Below are 14152 nucleotides of genomic sequence, written 5' to 3'. Positions count from 1 at the left end.
GATTCATCATGAAGTGATATTACATTATATATTTCCTAGGGGAAAAAAATACTAATAAACAGTTTATTTTAATGTAATAGCCCAATTATTAATGGTGCTTTATGCAATGATGAATTGGTGATATACTGAATGTGATAAATTAGTACAAGCAGGAAAAGAGAATCCGAGAACATTAAAAGACCAACATGCAGCAGGTTGCAATAAATGAAATCATAGTAAAACATGACAAGAAACAGCGGGGATCATGTTGTTGTTTATGTTAGAAGCTTTGAACAGAAGATTGTAGTACCAACTTGACCCATTCCCCCAAGTGATCAAGACCGATCTTCCTCTCTTGTCTCTCCTTCTCTCTCCGTCACATGTCTTTGGGAAAATCCTTTTGATTTTGAATCATAAAATTCCAGTAATAAAAAAAAGAAAAACTGTGGTTAAAAACTCAACTAAGGAAAGACTTTGAAACAAGGGAAGTCCATTTTCAGTTGATGTGCCCCTCCCTATTTGGCAAGTGGCCCTCTCTCTCTCTCTTTTGGCCTTAGTGGACTTCTGTTTCACATCCTGCGTTCCAGCTCACCTCCTCTTTTCTCTATGTAGTTTTCAATGGTTTCTTTATTAAGATTTTCCCTTCCTTATCTGTGTCTTTTTCATTTTTTCCCTCTGTATTTTATTGGCCTAGAGGAAAAAAATTGGAAAATTGAAAGTGGGTCCTACATGAAACTATATGGAAGAGCATGGAACCAAAATTCCACAACTAAACGTGGCTTACTTCACGCCCCCGACTACTTTTGCTTCAGTTTTTGGGTGCTTTGCTTTGTTTCGCTCTCTTATCTCTCTTAAGAAAAAAAAAAACCTTGATTAGTGTCTAAAACAGTAACGGATTACCAACTTTTCCTCTTAACAAAGGAAAAAAAAAAAAAACAGTGCTTGGAACCTTGTATGGTTTGCATCTTCCTTTTGCTCTTTCTCACAGGCACAAAGCTGCCTTTTTATTATCTTGATTGGGTGGTTATTCTTTGCTTGGAGTTTTAAGCTCTTGGTTAATGGGTGTTTAAGTTTTTACTTTATTGGGAATCAGCTGTTGCTTCTTATCTTTGCTGGTTTGGCTTGTCTATTGGATTGGGGTGCTTGATCTTTGTTCCTTGGATCCATTTTTTGAGGTAAGAGAAAAAAGTTTCCCTTTTTACTTATTCTATTCATAAAAGTTTGCAACTTTCTTCTTTGTTTTATTTTTCTTCTAATTTTGATTTTGACTGTCTTTGTTTATTTCTGGTTTTTTTGGTACTCCATGTTTCTCTTTTTTTCCTTTTCTCTGGTATTACTTAATAGCAAGTAGTTCCCTGTTTTTTCCTTTTAAAGTTGGTACAGAAGAGAAAGATTGAATTTTCTGGTTTAGTGTTTCATTTTCTTTTGATTCAAAAGGTTTGTATCTAGTGGAGTTGGTTGGATTGATGTAAGCTGGCCTATTGTTCATGTAGTTCTATGTTTGACTGTGTTCAACGACCCTATCAGTTTTCTTTAAAATGTATTTAATTTGAGTGATCTTCCGTCTTTCTTCTATCATATTTGGAGTATGCTTGGTTGAGTTTCATTAAGTTGGTAAGGTAATAATTTCTCAGATACAATGTTTCTAAATGTTTTTCTGCTGCATTTTTCAGTGAATGCTTCTTTATTCCTTCCTTTTCATGCATATATAATCTAGATGTTGATGTAATCGAGCTCTTTGTTTTTTTGATAAGATTTAATCAAGCTTTTATGGTTATTAAACATTAAAAAGAAAAGAAAAGAAGTTTTCTTTATCTTGATGTCGATTGGTAACTAATTTACTTTTAGTTTACATATGCTTGTTTTTATCTCCTCTAGATACAATGAAAATAAATGAAAAAAGACAAGGGGAAAGTAGAAGGGTATATGCTCTTGTCTTTCTTGTTCATAACTTGACATAGTTGCATGTATAAAAATCAAAGCTCCATCATTACTTGATAAAGTTATTATTCGAGTCCAACACGTTTTGTTTTGTTTCTCATCATTGAAAATACCCTCTCCGTTAAGATTTGTCTTAAATCTTATCCTTTCTAGTTGAGGTAAGGATTGGTAGTATACCAGTTATAGCTTTCTTTCCATTCTTCTTTTTTGTACTATCTTTATGTTGTTCTTCATCTTATTCTTCAGCTTTCTAGTGAAGTACAAATTGGAAAGTTAGAGGTGTATAAAGTGTGGTTGCTGTCTGCTGTCTGCTGTCATACTCACATCAACCGTTTCAAGGTAGAAAATGGAAATGAGACTTGCACATCATTAATGCAGTATATGAATCAGAGAAAGAAGATGGACAACAGATTTGTTAATGGTCAGAAATATGACCAAGGGAAAGAAGATTCACTGCAAAACTTGGAGAATAACAAGGATATATCAAGAGACAACGGAATGTGTTATTCTGAATTAAAATTGAAAAAGCTGGCAAGAAGGGTAAATCCACAGCATGCTCTGATATTAAATGTCAAAAGATTACAAGCCGGAAAAAGTCTTACAAAGGATTCATTCCTTTGGAGTATTTTTGGCATAGGCAACAAAGTTCCCAGGCATGTGGTTACTCTAGATGAGAAATATCTTCGTTGTTGCCTGGAATTGATTCATATAAGTGCAGCAAAAGCAGCCAGATGCAACATCTCTGTGAACTTGAGCTCTGCAAAGATGGGCATTTTATCTGATGGCCTGAATTCAGCTAAAATCACTGATGAAAAAACATGTGATTTGCGCAGGTTTGTTTTTGAATGTCCACTGGCAGTTGGGACGGGCAGTGTAGTCATTGGTTCTGCTGGACAGTGGGTTGTAGGTTCAATAATGGGCAGCAGAAGTATGGCAAATATATTGAAGAGCCCATTGTTACGGAAAATGGGTGCATTGGATGTCAATGCAAGTTTGAATGATGTTAAAGGATCAATGAGTTATGATGTCATGAGCTCTCCTGGTGGTTTCAGTTATTATTCCGCACATAAGCTAGGAAGTGAAACACCCATTTCAGAAAATCTGAAATATGGATCCGAGACTGTTCATAAAAGGCTTGTTTCTGTGTCAAGTACAAACTCAACATGCTCTGATCAGTCCATTTCTTCTACTTCTACGACAATATCTCAGGGAATGCTTCAATGTACATGGAAGGGTGGGATTCCACATTTTGTTTTCTCCCTGGATAATCAGAGGGAGATCTATGTAGCCAATTTGTCAAAGGAAGGATCAGCTTGCAATAAGGGTCTAGACTATACGTACTTGTTCCATTCAAGCAAGGGTAGCCACAAGGACCATGGGATACGTGATAATGAGTCTCACCTTGTTGGTAAGATGAAGGTATCTACATCTTTCTCAATTGGCCCCCAAGATTCTAAAATCATGGAGACTGAGTTTGTTTTGTTTAGTGGTAATGAAACTTTTAGTGGGGAGATGCAAACTCCGAGCAATAACCACAGGAAGAATAAGGGTCTATCTAAAAAGGTGGCAGAAGTATTCAAGAGCGGTCACTCATCCAAGCAGAGAACAGTGTCTAGATTTCTTCAATCAAGTTCCATAATGGAAGATTCTTCTTGGGACCCATGCCAAGATGCAGTCAACAATCGTGATGCACTAGGTGGGACAAATCTTTTAGAGGAACAGCTTCCACCAAATCTTGAATTGGCTGCCATTGTCGTGAGGGACCATTTCCCTGAGAATCCTCAGCAGGAAGTTGGAGGTTGGGGCTTAAAGTTTCTCAAGAAAGCTGGGGTTAAGCAAACCGTTGACACTTTGGAAGCCCCAGTTCCTTCTACTTGTGCTCGTGATTCCGGTGATTGCTCAACAAGTATGGATATTCTAGTTCCAGCAGGTATTCACGGTGGCCCTAGAACCAGAAATGGTGGCCCCTCTAGTCTTATTGAAAGATGGAGATCTGGTGGACATTGTGACTGTGGTGGCTGGGACTTGGGCTGTCCGCTGAAGGTACTTAAAGCCAGATCAAGTAAAGAAGGAGGTTTACCTCCAACAGATATGTCTGAGGCATGCAAGTTACTTGATTTTTTCATTCAGGTATGACAGTCTCTCTGTTTTCCTGTCTGTTATAATCTAAGATGGTTAATACTCTTAGGATTTAGCTTCACTGGCAATGTTAGAAGCACAAGGACAGATGATATTTATGTATTCACATTTTCTCCTCACAAGAACAGATTTGCTTTTTCGTAATTAGCAATCAAATAACTTTATTATAACTGAATAAGCGTTGTGATAACCATTGCCCCAACTTCAATTTTCAGGGTTCAGAGCATGGTTCTCCAACCTTAAGGATAGCAAATGTTCATGATGGCCTGTATTTTATTCATTTTCAATCAACACTCTCAGCTCTGCAGTCTTTCTCAATTGCAGTTGCGTACATCCATACTCAAAGTCCCACTCTCCGACCTAAAAATGTACAGCAGTTGAGGTAGCGAGATCTACAATTTAATTTTATTTAGTTGTAACCCTCTGTACGACAGCAGTGTGTAAGTTGAAATTTAGGTACTTATACATAAATTGAGATTGTTATTTTTATGTTTTCAGGTAGCTAGTTTGATTGGTTTCAGATTGGTTTCTTATATAGGTTGCCTGTTATTGATTGGAAATTTTATCCTTGATTCTCAGAACAAAATATCTTGTAATGTGCTCCTTTTCAATTGAACGTACAAGTTTTAGACGGAGTGAATTTTATACCACATGTATCCTATACTCTGTAGCCCTTAATATTCAGTAAAATTTGAAGTTATGTTTGAACAAACTAGAAGTGAAATTCAAGCATAAGAAGAACCAGCATCTAGGTCAGGAATTTCAAAATAAGGGATGCGGTTGCACTTTAAGTGTGATGACTTTCTTTTTCGAGTAACAGTCTTCAAATTATTTTTCTATTAAGATGCTTTTGCACATACATTTTTTATTCCCTACTGCACTCCTGCTTTCAGTGAATTTTGTCTGGAATTGTCAGGTTAGCTACTAGCAAGTGGTGACAATGAATATTTTTTTTTCTGTTTAAATAAATACTGCATTCACGGACAGAAAGGCTCTTGAAACTTTTTGGCTTCACATGTGCATTTCAAGTTGGTCAATTAGGAGACACATGCTATATGAGAGACCTTATAGTCACTGTTCCATGGTGCACAGTGCATCATAATTTGAAACCCTAAAGCTTAGTACATTCTTCTAAACGAGAAAGCTTGGATCAGTTGTTGGCTTAAAGTCACCTGAGTGCTACAGGTTTGTTGTATTTTGGATAGAGAGAGTGGAAAGGATGGGGAGGGGAGGCTGGTACTTGTGCTTCTACTCCTATGTATGGTGTTACTGCATTCTCTTCAAGTCACATTACTTTTTTTCACTCTTAAATGCGTTATCCTAGTTCACTCAGTTTTTCAACTTTCTCTCACCAGTTATATTCCTACGACTGTCTATCATTTTCTCTCCTGCAAAAGTAAGCATTCTTTTGTGCTTTCTCTTGAAGGAAATAAAATCTTATAGCAGGCTCTTGGTCATGATAAGCTGGTTTTCGTCTCATACAGAGATGTTTCTTACCATAATATCATGAATGTGCATTGTGCAAATTGATCACAGATAAGACTAAGTCATTGGTTCCTCCATTGGGAATGGTTTGAACACATCGGCTGGAAATATACCATTCTGTGAAAATATGAAAGACTTTAACTTGCTGCCAAGGTTTGGAGCCTTTGCCTTGGATCTGTATATTACTCTTCATGACATGGTGCCAGGTATCTCTCTTCTTTGACTAAAATGTAGGAAAGTTTTCACTTGCCTTCTATGTTCATACTGAATTGATTAAAAAGTATATAGTCTACTATGTTGTAGAACATCTAGTGATTACTTAGTTGTGAGTGATCGTGACTGTTATTTTTTTACCCACAGAAGTGCACAAAACATTTGGAATCCTATGCTGTCTCCTTGCTTTGCTAGGTGACTATCATTGAGTATATTTTCTTTTGACTTTATAGCACCCATTAACTTCAGCTGATGGCAGGTAGTACCCAGAAGAAAAGATTGAGGCAGGTGGTGCCTGGTTAACATGGTCTTACTAACCCTGAAAGAGATAGGAGATCCTTTTCTCCCTCACAATGCAAACAGCTCAATCAGAAGCTCACAAGATGCTTCAATATGTTTTTTGAAACCATTCTATGGTGAAGGCGATTAATGCTAATAAATACAGATGCACTTTTCCTTTCTCTGTCTCGTCTTTACTATGGAGCATGGAAATAGTCAAAACACATTGATGAACTACTCCAGGAGCATACTAACAGTTCAACTTTTTGGAAAGTCCTTCCACTGAAGGGGTTACCATACCTATTCCCAAGCAGTGGTGAACTACTGAATGAACATAGTGAGGCTGTTAATGAATTCCATGAAAGCTCATCTTATATTTATACAAGACTTTTTTTGGATCTGTTTCCCTTTCAATCCTGTTCACTGCGAAATCAAACAGAATTCTTATGTTGCTGAAATTGTTGATGAAACACACAAGTTACTTGAGATTGTAAACTGAAGCTGTCATCTTATATTTCTGGTGTGTGTTTAGCCCACTTATTCTGTTACACTTTGTTTACATTATTATCATTTCAAGACAAGACAGGTTCATTCACATCTAAATTTGGTTAAGTTTGCTTTTTCCATTTTATAAAATGTTATTGCTTGTAAACCATCACAATTGATTAAACCATTAGAAAACTTTCTGGTACCCCAGGAGGTCTGATTTATATTCATCTTCCAAAACCAGCTCCATCCTGAAATGCATTTTATGATGGAATTGCAATCCAAGAAACTAATCAAAACCAGGAAGCATATTGTTCATATAGGATTTCACAAGAGTCTTAGGCAGTCAAGTACCTGAAAAAAATTGGCCGGACATGTCAAAGATTGCTGGCTTCTTGCAGAGTAGGCCTCAAAACTCCATGAAAGCAGTTAAAGCAGAAAAGAAACTAGTTCAAACACAAATTCTATGAACTGTAAAACTGTGATAAACAATGTAAAGAACAAAACTAAGACCAAAAACCATTTATTACGAAAATCTAAAACAAAACATTCAACCACATGGGTATACATTTCATTATACATATATACTTTACATATCTACGGTCAAAGCAGGACATATTAGAAGGTTTTCTTTCAAAAATTTGAATCTGCTAAGTTTCTAAATGGAATTTGAAGCTTGATGTTTGATGTTTAGACTTATTGCATGAGAACCATTCTTGTCCCTCGATCCCTTTTCATGTTCTGTTTTGGGTTTGTTTCTGTTGGGTTGAAGAATGCGTTTGATCATGTTCCAAGGATAAAAGTAACATTCATTTTTGTAAGAAGTTGTATTTTAATATCTATATTCTTCCATGGAAACTGCGGGAAAGCTTACCACTCTTTCGGTTTCTTGTTGATTACTTTATGAAGAAAGACATTGATCATAACATGCTGGATAACCTTAATAGATGTAGGTAAAACAAGCAAGGAGGTGAAAACTTGCTGCCATTAGCTTTCCTGACGTTTCTGTAAAGCTTTCTATTTAGTATTCTTTCTTTTGGTTCAATCCATAACTGTGCCATCAACATTTCCCGTAAGGTCACTGTATAAAGCTTGTTCTGTTCGGGAAAGAGAAAGAAAGGATAAAGCTTGAGTTGGATAGGAAAGTTTCTCATCGTGTCAGCGGTGCAATTGCAAGAAACCAAGGCCTGCAATGCAATGAAAGGTTAAAGCTCATGGAGTGCCTATACGTAAAAGCCAAGTCAAGCTCTAAAGGAACAATTCTTGAATTGCAATGGACATTGGGATCTTATTGAAGATGGAAATATATAAAGTTGTAATCTGTTTTCTATAGACCAAGAACCAAGAGGAGGATATGGATTGGTGCATCTTCATGTTATTAAAAAATATTACTAGTTCTTATGTTGGAATAAATTTAAGTATTTTTGTTTCCACTCCTAATAATTACTAAGCATAATCAATATTAAATAAATGATACTAAAATGGAATATGTTAAACCAAACTTTTCAATATTGGGCCAAGGCCCAAGAATGAGGTAGGGGTCAGACCTAGGGCTTGAGGCCCATTAGCTGTCAGTCAACACAAAAGCAAAATCCAAAAAACCCTAATTTGCCGTCTATATAACGCTCAAAAACCCTAGCTGTTGCTCTCTGTTTCTCTTTAGCCGTCGAAAATGTCGAAGCGAGGTTAGTTTCCATTCTCTCTTTCTCTATGAGCTCATTGCTTGTTTCAGTTTCATTTTCCTTTTCCGTTTGTTTCCCGAGAAGAAAAGAACAAAAGAGCAACACAATTGAAAAAAAAAATCCAGCTTTTTATATTTGCTTGCATGATTCCAACTCTATAAGCAAAAACCAGATCAGAAATACCCAGGAATGAGATCTATCTCTTTTGTTTTGATTTATTACGTTTAAGAAATGCAAGCTTGAATAGCTGTTGACCGATTTAAGAGGTTGAGGGTTTATAAAAACATTAAAAAGATGAAAAATTTATATGTGGGTTCTTGTTTATTTTTCATCGTCTATTTGATAGCTGAAAAAGGTTTGATTTATTTATTTATTTTTGATTAGGACGTGGAGGGTCAGCTGGTAACAAGTTTAGGATGTCACTGGGTCTGCCGGTGGCGGCCACAGTGAATTGTGCTGATAACACCGGTGCTAAGAACCTCTACATCATCTCGGTGAAGGGAATCAAGGGCCGCCTTAACCGCTTGCCATCTGCTTGTGTTGGAGATATGGTTATGGCTACTGTCAAGAAAGGGAAGCCTGATCTCAGGAAGAAGGTCTTGCCTGCCGTCATTGTGAGGCAGCGTAAGCCCTGGCGCAGAAAGGATGGAGTTTACATGTACTTTGAAGGTAAATATTTTTCTCCTTCGTGGTTTTTATGTTATGTAGTTTTGTCGATTATGATTGTCTGTAGTTCCATAACTTGGTGAAGGGACTTGAAATTAGTGATTTTTATGGTTATTTACTCCTTCTAGTTTACGGTTTGTAAGAATGGTAGATCCTATTGATATGCTGCTGATAATTGGTGTTTAGACTGTTTGCTGAAGATAGAGGTTTGCTGGTTAAGCGGTGTCCTGATGCGTTCATTAACGTGTGCGCACTATGATTTGATGCTTCCTGAGACCAGCAAAATTATCTTAGTTGTCGAATATTTTTATCGAGTGGGATCTCTCTCATTGGGATCTCACTTTTCGCAATTCGATACATTCTTTCTTTTGTTTTCAGAATTCTCCCCGTAAATTATTATGACATTTTTATGTTGGGTTTTTTTCTTTTTGGTGGTTTGTCTGCTGGTGATGTGGTGTGGAGAATTTTTTCGATCAGGGTTTCCCTACACCTCCCATACCCAGCTAAATTGATATACCAACCTTACCCCAATACCAGGTGGTAACCATTGTTATCATCCCTGTCCAGGTTGGGACACTGGATCTAAAATGTTTTATGGTGGGAGAATAACTGGTTAATGAGGTTACCTCATATTTAACAGAAAATTCTGTAAGTCTAAAAAACATTGTAGTTTTGGTAATTAGTTAAATTAATGTCATGTCACCAGACTTAAGTCAGGTATCTACGTTAATGTTCAATGGTTGATACAGTTACATGTCTGGAAAAGTGAGTGTGTCCATCGTTGCAGATGCAATATGTTTTTGAAGCTTGCATGTGCTCCATTTGGTCGCTACATATTATCAAATGTTCACATTGAACCTTGTTCTCCATTGCACATTTTGATCACATCACTTGAGAATAGTATGATATTGGCTGTTTTGGTGTTCATAAACATGCAGAATGTCTGCTGGGAGACACAGCTGTTGTTAAACTTTTTAAGTTTTCTTTCAGTTTATCTTGATCTGTTTCCATAGATGCTGATCTCTGACGTTCAACTGTCTTAGGTTGCTGATCCCAATCTTGTTTTCTTTGTAGATAATGCTGGAGTCATTGTGAATCCAAAGGGTGAAATGAAAGGTACATCTAATTAAAAAGCATTTCAATTATGTAGGACAACATCCAATTTTACAATGCCTGGATTAAATGATATTAATTGGCATTTTCTTCCTGATGTTATTGTTCTAGGTTCTGCTATAACTGGTCCAATTGGGAAGGAGTGTGCTGATCTGTGGCCAAGGATTGCAAGTGCAGCCAACGCCATCGTTTAGGAGTTCAAATTTTAGATATTTTGTTTCTCTTCAGTGGACTAATTATAGTTTGCTTGATTAAGATTTTGTTACAAGTTTTGTTTGTTCAGAATATCAGTTGGATGATTTTGGTTTTGGTTTTGGTTTTCATTTTGAAGATGGAATGTAGTTTATGGAGAGCTTTACCTATGGATGTTATGGATGTGGCCATTTTTTAAATCATGTTGGGGATATATGTACCTTATGTTTGTGTTCTCTATATCTATATATTGGGTAGCAAAACCACCCCCGGCCCTCGCCCCGATTGTGGGTCGTGAAACTATTAAGGACAAAGTCCAATTTGTCTCTGCCGCAGAAGACGTGGAAAAAGGTTTTTCATGTACAAATGTGAACCAATAAATGTTTCATCAAAGCCCAATTTTATGTTGGATTCTTCTTTTAGCAAAAGAAAAATATAAAGAACGTTATTTGTAAGTATATAAATCAATGAAACACAGCGTCACGAATTAATAAATATAAAATTAAAATTTAAAAAATTAATAAAAATTTTTTGTAAAGGTTGAAAGTATTTTGTCAAAAGGTTAAAGCGAAGTGAAAGAAGAGCATGCGGCCAAAACAAGATAAAAGCGAAGCAAGCAGCTAACAAGAAAACAACTTAACGTAAGATTTTTTATTATTATTATTTTTAAAGTGATGTTAACAGTGGACGTTAAAAAAATAGGATAGATGGCAAAAGTAAAAAGAAGCGGCACGGATCGGGGCATGATAGGGGGGCAGAGGATTTGTATCCCCTGATCAGCTAATCAACAAGACTAGTTCCAAGCGGGGGACTAATCTATGAGTTGCATTTCTTAATCATTTCTTCTAAAGAAATCACCTACATATGGTGGACGGCGATAAAAGAATAAAAAATTTATGGAATAATACGATTGACATGAATTTGATAAGAGTGAAGAACCATAACAGTTGGTGTCTTTGTTCTCCAACGTGCAGGATACTATTTGCTTGGTTTATTATTCTTTCAGAAAAACAAAAAAAAAACGAGATTTATTATATTAGAACTAGGCTCGCACTTAAATTTGCTGCTAGGGTCATAGTTGCCGCCGGAACGGCAGCAAACACTGCTTTATCAGCGGCTCTTTCTATCACCACCCTTATTCATTTTGGCATAGTACTCGAACAAACTTCCATCAAAACACCGCCTTACAGCTTCTTTATGCAGAAAACCATTCCGGTCCTTGGCAAGCCTATACAGAAGCAACCATTCTCCCTTGCTTATAACCCTGCGAAACCATGACAAAACATAGAAACAAAGGAATCATTCTGAAACAAGCATTTATTTAATCACCATCCAAAATTCAACACAAGGGTCCTTTAACCAACCAGCCAGCGAAGTCAAATGCCAACCGATTTGCCTCAGTCATCCGCCAAAGCTCTTCGAAACTTAACTTGTCAGGTTCTGTGCGAGCATACTTGCTAAAAATGTTCTCAAGATTCACCGGCATAAACCTGCAACTCCCATGTTCAAGGAATTTCTAAGCTTCATGCTTTAACGTTTCATATTTATGAGAACGGATATGCTAACCTTCCTTCAGTGTCATATGTCGCTGAATCACTCCCATGCTTGGCTTTGTGTATATTATCTATGTAGATGGGAAACAACAGATTTGGCAGCCATCCCTGTAAGAAAACGTCAATGCAATATCAGTATTTTGGTGGTGTGTGTGTATATATATATTTTCTTGAAGAAAATACAAGTTAGCACAAATAACTTACAGGGAGAGTACGATAACTCAGTGTTAAATTGATGAGAATTGCGATAAAGAAAGAGGAAAATGGATTGAAACCAATATCTCGCATACCTGGTTTGCACATAGTGAAAAGAGAAATAAAAATGAAAGTAAATTAAAGAAAAACAAACTACTCAAAAAGGGTGGATATGGATAGCTTGGAACATGGAAATTTACCTCTGTAAGTCTCCCAGGGATAAACAATTCCATTGTTGTCTTGGTCAAAGAAGGCAACATGTTGCTGAAGAACACTCATGCCATTATTCTCATGTCCTGATGTTCCATTCGGATGTTCCACATCAGGAGCTTCCAGTGCTCTAGCCAAATCTGATTGAATCAAAGAAAGAGAAACAGACACATTAGATTGAGATGTCAACCTGTGATTCCATAAGATAGACTTGCCTAGAGTGGAAAGGACATTTCTGGTCTTCAATTAACTAAACCAATACTTGATCGCAAGATATAAACTATGGGTTTCTTGCATAAGTAATCACAATTAAAAACAAAAGGAGAAAGAGAGAGAGAGAGAGAGAGAGAGAGACAAAAAAAGAAAAGAAAAGACAGTAACATATTACAGGGCTTTGGTAAATTTTCTTCCAGGTCATCTCGAATCTTTCTTTCACCAGTCACCGGTGCCTTGGGTGCCTGAGTTGCAATAGCTTCCTCCATTTTCTTTTTCTCTTATCCTGGTTCCTCTTCTTTCTAATGATGTGAGCTGTATTATAAACAATGAAGCTCCTTTATAGAGACAACTTTACACTCCAAATGATAAAGATGACCACTTTAAATGATGGGAGATATTGCAATAAATTTAACCTTTTAGCTTCTCACGCAACCTTGTTAGTTTATCAATCAAAAAATGTTGCGTAATTTGGAAACAATATATGTCGTAACTACCAATATTGAAACCAACTATTGACTTTTTCTGTTTGAAGTTGCCTTTAGGGAGTTAGCCTTTTGCCTTGCTGCGTCTCTCTCATATTGGTATAGACAATTGATGATCACATGCAAATTTTTCTCTTGGTTTTTTTCTGCAATGGGGACAAAGAGTTTTGTTAATTTATATTACCCTTTGCGGACCTTTTTTCTTTTGTTATCAATGTTTCAGGTTTCTGTTAGAAAAACATTCATTCACTGAAAGAGAAGTGGACAACATACGTAATTTCTATTTGCTATATGTATATATTTTTCGTATATGCAATGCTACGTTATGATCAGATGATTTGTTCAGACGCAGCAAAATTCTTTTAACCCCTTTTTGTGATTCTTTTCGTGTCTACATAATGCTTGTAATGTAAAAATATATTAACTCGGTATCCAAATAAAGAGTAAAATTAAATCTTATCAACGAAAAAAAAAATTAAAAACTCTTCATCCAATCACTTATGATCTTTTTATTTTTTTTCCTTATTCAATTACTTATCTTTTAGTGATTTTTCTCTCCAAACTTAATGTGAACCACAAAATGCATCATTTGAATGGCAAATGAAGATATAAACAGATAGTGTTATGTGAAACGGTCACAATCATTCAGCAGTAAATATATATCTAGTGAAGGTTCAATAGATGAAGAGTTTTTATTTTTTATTTTTTGTTGATAGTGTTTAATTTACTCTTGGTATAGATACGGCGCTAACATATTTTAACATAGGTTACGTTACAAGCAAAGTAGACACTAACAGAAATTTATTGATTGGGAAAGAAAGGAGACACAGAGAGAGGGCAGAAGATTGCTAGTTTCCATGAATAACAATAATAGCAAGAATCCGGTCACATTCAATTATGGTATTTAGTCTATAAGCAATAATGAGCATTGTGGGTGGTTTGAATTCTTTCTGGATCAAAGCATCAGTCTTAACATGAACTGCTGCATTCACTTGGGGCAGTAATAACACAACCAAAACAAGGTATATGTATATAATTGTCTACTGCAGTTGCTTCACCAAGACCAAGAATCGTTGACCTTGGTGGCAGCAATGTTCCAGCAAGACAAAATATAATTGTCTCACCCTAATACTGAAATAAACCCTAAACCCTCCAAAACCAGAAAAAAGGACATTAGATATTTTAAAAAAAATTATAATTAAATTTTAATTAATTAATTAAATTTATAATATTTAAAAAATTTTTAAATTATTTAAAAAAATTTTAAAATTTTTTATTTTTAAATCCAATAAGTTCTAATGATTATTGATTGACTAATTAC

At 36.0% G+C, this 14152-nt stretch overlaps 3 protein-coding genes across 10 annotated transcripts; 2 read left to right on the top strand and 1 right to left on the bottom strand.

Annotated features, from left to right (window-relative positions):
* The first annotated feature begins 611 nt into the window (after positions 1–611).
* LOC110421306 (cadherin EGF LAG seven-pass G-type receptor, putative (DUF3527)) lies at positions 612–6584 on the top strand. Of its 8 annotated transcripts, XR_002445639.1 has the most exons (6): positions 612–1154; positions 2167–4050; positions 4275–4441; positions 5486–5750; positions 5905–5952; positions 6017–6584. XR_002445639.1 is itself a non-coding variant. In XM_021434874.1 (4 exons), exons 2-4 carry the CDS (start codon positions 2293–2295, stop codon positions 5597–5599), a joined length of 1929 nt encoding a protein of 642 aa, XP_021290549.1. In that variant the 5' UTR covers positions 612–1154; positions 2167–2292; the 3' UTR covers positions 5600–6584. The 8 variants fall into 8 exon arrangements, 4 of the variants coding, with proteins under 4 accessions (XP_021290549.1, XP_021290546.1, XP_089640639.1 ...); XR_002445640.1 differs by lacking the exon at positions 5905–5952; XR_002445637.1 differs by having other exon boundaries at positions 5905–6584.
* Positions 6585–8095: 1511 nt separating this feature from the next.
* Positions 8096–10375, top strand: LOC110421441 (Ribosomal protein L14p/L23e family protein). The gene is made up of 4 exons (XM_021435043.2): positions 8096–8207; positions 8589–8873; positions 9945–9986; positions 10095–10375. Exons 1-4 carry the CDS (start codon positions 8195–8197, stop codon positions 10175–10177), a joined length of 423 nt encoding a protein of 140 aa, XP_021290718.1. The 5' UTR covers positions 8096–8194; the 3' UTR covers positions 10178–10375.
* Positions 10376–11068: 693 nt separating this feature from the next.
* Positions 11069–12680, bottom strand: LOC110421197 (putative peroxygenase 3). The gene is made up of 6 exons (XM_021434711.1): positions 12522–12680; positions 12124–12273; positions 11933–12018; positions 11742–11836; positions 11540–11665; positions 11069–11439 (listed from the first exon to the last, which is right to left on the bottom strand). The coding sequence occupies exons 1-6, from the start codon at positions 12613–12615 to the stop codon at positions 11286–11288; spliced, it is 705 nt and encodes a 234-aa protein (XP_021290386.1). The 5' UTR covers positions 12616–12680; the 3' UTR covers positions 11069–11285.
* Between the last annotated feature and the right edge of the window lie 1472 nt (positions 12681–14152).

Source organism: Theobroma umbraticum, unplaced genomic scaffold (assembly GCF_002168275.2).
Source record: "Theobroma umbraticum cultivar Fairchild unplaced genomic scaffold, ASM216827v3 scaffold_130.0, whole genome shotgun sequence".
Classification (NCBI taxonomy): domain Eukaryota; kingdom Viridiplantae; phylum Streptophyta; class Magnoliopsida; order Malvales; family Malvaceae; genus Theobroma; species Theobroma umbraticum.
Note: the sequence above shows the minus strand (reverse complement) of the source record. Positions and strands in the feature narration are given on the sequence as shown.